General features: G+C 38.6%; 1 protein-coding gene across 7 annotated transcripts in view; it reads left to right on the forward strand.

The window, feature by feature from the left end:
• Herc1 (HECT and RLD domain containing E3 ubiquitin protein ligase family member 1) overlaps positions 1-5,941 on the forward strand; it is a 162,378-nt gene that overhangs the window by 76,280 nt on the left and 80,157 nt on the right. For all 7 annotated transcript variants that reach the window (XM_055597768.1, XM_055597801.1, XM_055597785.1 and 4 more), the window contains exons 26-27: positions 1,588-1,856; positions 5,301-5,516. In XM_055597768.1, the coding sequence (XP_055453743.1) occupies positions 1,588-1,856; positions 5,301-5,516 (485 nt within the window). The remainder of the gene's footprint in view (positions 1-1,587; positions 1,857-5,300; positions 5,517-5,941) is intronic.

The raw sequence follows: 5,941 nt of genomic DNA on the forward strand, positions 1-5,941 counted from the left end.
TCTAAAATGATTACATAAATAATACTTCATGGCTACATATAGTAATTTGAATTAATGTAGGCAATATTACATTATAGGAAAAGTTATCTAAAATGATTACATAAAAAATACTTCTTTTAGAAGGTAAAAAATGGCTAAAATTGCAATTGTGTGGGTGAATCAGCAGAGTTCTTGCTTTACAAGTGTTAGGACTAGAGTTTGGATCCCTAAAACCTATCTGAAGGCCACCATACAGAGATAGGGGGAATCCTCAGAGCAAGCTGGGTAGCTGACTAGCCAAAACAGTGAGCGGGTGGTTCATAGCAAGACCCTGCAACAACAAGTAAAATGGAGGATAACCCAGGAAGACACCCTAAGTTAAATCTATATTTATGTGCATAAACGTTCATGAGCATCCAGCAAACACACGTGTTCATATCCACACGCACCCTCACAGCACAGCAGTTAAACAGTACCTGTCCATGTAAGACAAATTTTAATAGTAATAAAAGGAAGAGAATGATAAGCCTAAGATTCAGACTAGTAAAAATTTATCTAGAAGGAGATAGGAACAGATGAGTTGGAAAAACAAATTGATAAAAATTTTAGTCAATTTTATATTTATATTAAAAATTATATAAATACATAAATACAAAAGCAGGCCATGTATAGAATAATGATGAGAGGGTTTATTATGACCGCAAAATTAAACAAATTAAACAAATTTAGCTTTCTAAGAATGTGAGTTGGACATAAATATATTTATTTAAAACTAAACTTGGCATGTAATGTAGAAAGTTGTTCTTGTACACTGACATGTTAGAATTTGATGTTTATTTAAAGGTTTAACTTAAAAATACTCATCAGCCAGCTAATAGTATTTAGCTACACAGTACTGCTGGCAATACCATTACTGTTTTACGTAGAGACCATGTGCTGTTATTGGTGAAACTTTGCTTCCTGTATATAGGAGCTTTACAACCTGAGGTAGATATGCACACGGCAGGTAGTGAGAGAGTTCCTTATGTTAGTGTAACCCAAAAGTGATGTCTGTGTCTCCTTTTTATAAACTTACTTGCCTTTCTATACTCACTTCTGTTATCGTTTTGTTACAGACATGTAGACATTTAGACATTTTATGCAGTTGTGACTTACTTTTGCAGTGATAATGTTAAATTAGATGAAACCCTTTTTTGATTGGGTTTTACCAATAGAGTTCTACGTGCCCAATTTGTTGTTGCTCATGAGAAATGATGTGGTATAATACTGCAGAGCCTTTTTGGTTAAGCATTTAGGAAGAGCTTCTGCTTTTATTTTCTGTGGTCGTGTGTTTTTTAAGTGCTTATGTAAATACTGATACATCAACAAGGCTTTCTCTTTATTTTCTTCCATTGCTCTAGTTTTTGTTTGTTTGCTTTTGTGTGTTTATTTTGTTTTGTTTCTATTCAAAGCATTTTGCCTAGATTCACCTAATGCATGCATCTGTTCAGACATGCGTACCCATTTCTCACTAGTTGGTATGAAGCAGCACACAACCCTCATCTAGTTGGAGAATGTGTTCTCTTCTTGTTGATTGCTGTTGATGACGTTTCCCCTATTTTCATATAGGCCCTATGCATAGTCAATTGGAATCTCTGAGTGACTCTTGGACTCGCCTGAAACATACCAGAGATTGGTTCTACAACTCCTCTTACTCCTTTGAGTCTGATTTTGACCTTACCAAGTCTTTGGGAGTTCACACATTGATTGAAAATGTTGTAAGTTTTGTGAGTGGAGATGTGGGGAATGCTCCAGGTTTTAAAGAGCCGGAAGAAAGTATGTCTACGAGTCCGCAGGCCTCCATCATTGCAATGGAACAGCAACAACTAAGGGCAGAAGTAAGTTGTTGATATTTACTTCTCATAAGAGACTCTGCACACCAAAAGTGAGCCACTCAAACACTTTGCCCTTTGTTTCCTTTCATACTTGCCCCCTCTCCGTGCGTGCGTGCGTGCGTGGGTGTGTTGAGGGGAGAGGATGTGAATGCATGTGGATGTTGTAGTCTAGAGGTTAAATTGAGTGTCCTCTATGGTACTTGTGCCACAGGGCTCTGAAGACAACTGTAGGAGTCAGTTCTTTCCTTCTACCATGTGGCTTCTAGAAATTGAGCTCTGGCTTTCAGTTTTGGCAGCAAGCACCTCTATCTACTGAGCCATCTTGCTGGCCCAACTTTGTGTTTCTTGTTTGTTTGTTTGTTTTTCTTTTTGTTTCAAAGACAAGTTCCCTTCTGAATCTAGAGTTCTCTGTCTGGCTAGACCGTGCCTCACCTCCAACCCCAGCACTGGGGTTGCAGACAGATGCCACCAGGTCTAGGTTTTGTAAGGTGCTTGGGCTCCAAACTCAGGTCTTTGTGCTTGTGTAGCACTTTACCTGCTGGGCTGTCTCCTTAGCTAGTTGAGCTTTTGACTTCTTTCTGCCTTTCTGTCTCTCTCCCTCTCCCTCTCCCTCTCTCTCTCTCTCTCTCTCTCTCTCTCTCTCTCTCTGTGTCTCTCTGTTTCTCTGTCTCTGTCTTTCGCTCTCAGCTGCCTCTCACATCCTCCATTCTGAACTTTTTATCCCTGCACTAGGGAAGGTGGCACTGGGATTGCTGTGAGTTGGAGGATAGTCTAGGCTACATTATCACTACTAGGCCAGTTAGGGCTGCACAGGAGAAACCTTATCATAAAAGCAAGGGCAAAAGAAAGGAAAAGAAAAGAAGGCAAGAACAAAGAACTAGTGATTAAATACCCACAATAACGGTTGCTGCAGTAAAAACCCACAGATGAATAGAGACATTTAGGAGAAACCAGGGCACCCAGGATGTTGGCATAGTCATGTAAGCCCCAAATATTAATGACTGTTTTAATGTGCCCACAGTACCTTCGATAGTCCTCCCTCCAATAGAAATTAAATTCTTGCTGGGTATGGTGTCACAGGCTTTTAACCCCAGCACTTGGGAGGCAGAGCCTGGTAGATCTCTTTGAGTTTGAGGTTAGCCTGGTCTACAAAGTGAGTTCCAGGACAGCCAGGTCTGTTACACAGAAAAATGCTGTCAAGAAAGAAAGAAAGAGAGAGAGAGAGAGAGAGAGAGAGAGAGAAAGAAAGAAAGAAAGAAAGAAAGAAAGAAAGAAAGAAGAAAGAAGAAGAAGGAAGGAAGGAAGGAAGGAAGGAAGGAAGGAAGGAAGGAAGGAAGGAAGGAAGAAAAAAGAAAGAAAGAAAGAAGTTAAATTCTTCCCCCTTGTTAGTGGACTATTCTTAGGGACTTCTAATATAGGGTATGGGAAGGAGAAAAAAAAAAGTAACATTAGAAATCTGGCACATAAAACTTTAAGCAATCATGAATAAGATTACTAGTAACAAGTCATGTGGATATCATGTGTCTTTGATGTAATATGACAATACTGAACTCTGTAGCTGTCTTCTCCAAATCCCTAGCACTAGTCTAGTTATGAGAAGTAGGGTGGGAAAGTTAAATCCAAATTCAGGAACATCCTGTAAGATATACAAAGAGAACTTCTAACATGTCATGGTTATGAAAAATGAAGAGTATATACTATTACAGATTAATGCAGTCTTACCTCCGGGCTTCTTGAGCAATTTCCAGTCATGATCCTTTTTACCTGAGGAACTTTTACTTAACCCTGAGTATATAGGTATAAAATACATATGCAAATCAAACATTTACTGAGAAATGTTAAAGAAATTTCTTTTAAGACAATTTTTATTATCATTTACGAAAGAGGAAAGAAAATTTGTACACGAATAAGATGAATCTGTATGATTATGTGAGCCCAGGCATGCATATGTGGAGTCCAGAGCAAGAAGTCAGTTATTGTTCGCTATTGCTCTTTGCTTTATTGCTCACCTCTGTTTTGGCTAGTCTAGCTAGCCAGTGACCTCTTAGGATTCGCCTGTTCCTGACCTCCAATGTTAGGGTTACAGACCCACACAGCTGGGCCTGCTTTTTACATGGTTGCTGGGGTATTAAACTCAGTTCATCCTCCTTGCAGATCAAACACTCTTGCCCACCAGACCATTTTCCTAGTCCTGAGGCTGACTTTTTAATCCAGAGTTTGCTTATCTTTACTGTAGTAATCATCACTGTGGGGATCTAATTTAAAATTGAATTTAGTCTTTTGTTCTTTTTCCTTCCTTATTTTCCTCTTGAGACAGAGTCTCCCCATATAACTCTGGCTAGCCTGATCTAATTGGGAGCTAGAGAGATGGCTTAGTGATTAAGAGCACATGCTGTGGAGGACCTATGTTCTGTTGCCAATCCCCACCTCAGATGGCTTTAAACCACCTGTACTACAGTTCAAGGAAATTTGATGCCCTCTTATGGACTCTGTGGCTACCTGTATGCACAAGGTGCGCATACATACACTCAGACGTACACAGAAAGTAAATAAGTCTGAAAACTCAGGAAGTAAACAAGCAGTTACTCTTGATTGGGTACTTGGTATTGCTGGATGGAGAGCATCCTCAGCATTTTTCAGAGTTGATCATTAGTACTTTGATTTTATGATCATGAGATCACTGCTTCACATAAAAACTGTCTTTACAACTTTCTGTAAATCTAAAACCATTTTAAAGTAGAAATTAATTTTTTTTGTTTTCCAAATTCATTTTTTTATTTTTATTTTTTAATTTTTCATTGTTTTTAGGCTGAGCCACTTTAGCAATGGGTAGTTCAATAGTGGGTAGAGAAGGTAAAATCAGAAACTTAAGCAAGGCTTGGACAAACCATGGAGAAGTACTTCTGATTCTGGCGCTGAAAAGTGAATACATAAGTCCACATAATCTTACTACTTGTACTTATAAAGCTATGTAGCTTTAACTTTTCACAGATACCTGTGTGCTTCATGGTAGCTCATTGAGTAGGGTAGATACTGAACTATCAGTCTCCTTTTGCATCTGAAGCAACTGAGACTCAAGAAGTTCATTAATTTTCCTAAGAATACTCGCCATGCAGAGGAGTCTGGCCTTGACAGCTAGTTTCCAAGTTCTACATTTATGACTGTAGGAACTTGGGGTATATTATTTATTAGTGGGACATTTTAAATCCTGAGTTTAATCTTCGGTACTAACAGACCCAAATCTACTCTTCCCTTTTACATGTATTGTTTTATATTAAAATATCCTTAGGCTTTAGATTAATCTTGATTTAATAAATAGTAATAAAAAATATATCTTAACAGATTTCTAGAAAATGTTAGATTTTCTTTGTCTTAGGTAACATATTACATGTGACATACAGAAATCTTGGAGTTTAGTGACCAACTCTCAAATGTTTTTTCTTTAAGCTTCGTTTGGAGGCCCTTCACCAGATCCTTACTCTATTGTCTGGCATGGAGGAAAAGGGTAGCATCTTGCTGACAGGAAGCAGGTCAAGTTCAGGCTTGCAGTCATCCACCCTGCTCACATCTGTGAGACTGCAGTTTCTAGCAGGGTGTTTTGGTTTAGGCACTGTTGGACACACAGGAGCCAAAGGAGAGAGTGGCCGATTGCATTACTATCAAGTAAGTGACATGAGTGACTTGCTCTGTATTCAGTTCTTTATCTTTTTGCAGTGTCTGATGGATGATGTGAAACTTGGTGATGTGTGTGACTAAGGTTAAAATCCTAAAAGCTTATGTTACTTTTTAAGGTCTATCGTTGTCTTAGTTTGTAAGTCATACAGTTGGGATTACGTGAGTGATTGTACTATTGTGCTTTTGGATTCTGTGCTTGCTCAGCTTTATTAATCCATAACCACATAGGGTGGAGCTAGATGCGGGTTAGAATTTGGGAAGATGGCTTTTAATGCTTAGCATTTTAGACTTCATTATTTTACCTGGTTCCTCTGTTTTCTTTTTTAATTTTGTAAACAACTTCCTTCCTTCCTTCCTTCCTTCCTTCCTTCCTTCCTTCCTTCCTTCCTTCCTTCCTTCCTTCCTTCCTTCCT

Source organism: Psammomys obesus, unplaced genomic scaffold, assembly GCF_907164565.1.
Source record: "Psammomys obesus unplaced genomic scaffold, mPsaObe1.curated_primary_1811, whole genome shotgun sequence".
Classification (NCBI taxonomy): Eukaryota; Metazoa; Chordata; class Mammalia; order Rodentia; family Muridae; genus Psammomys; species Psammomys obesus.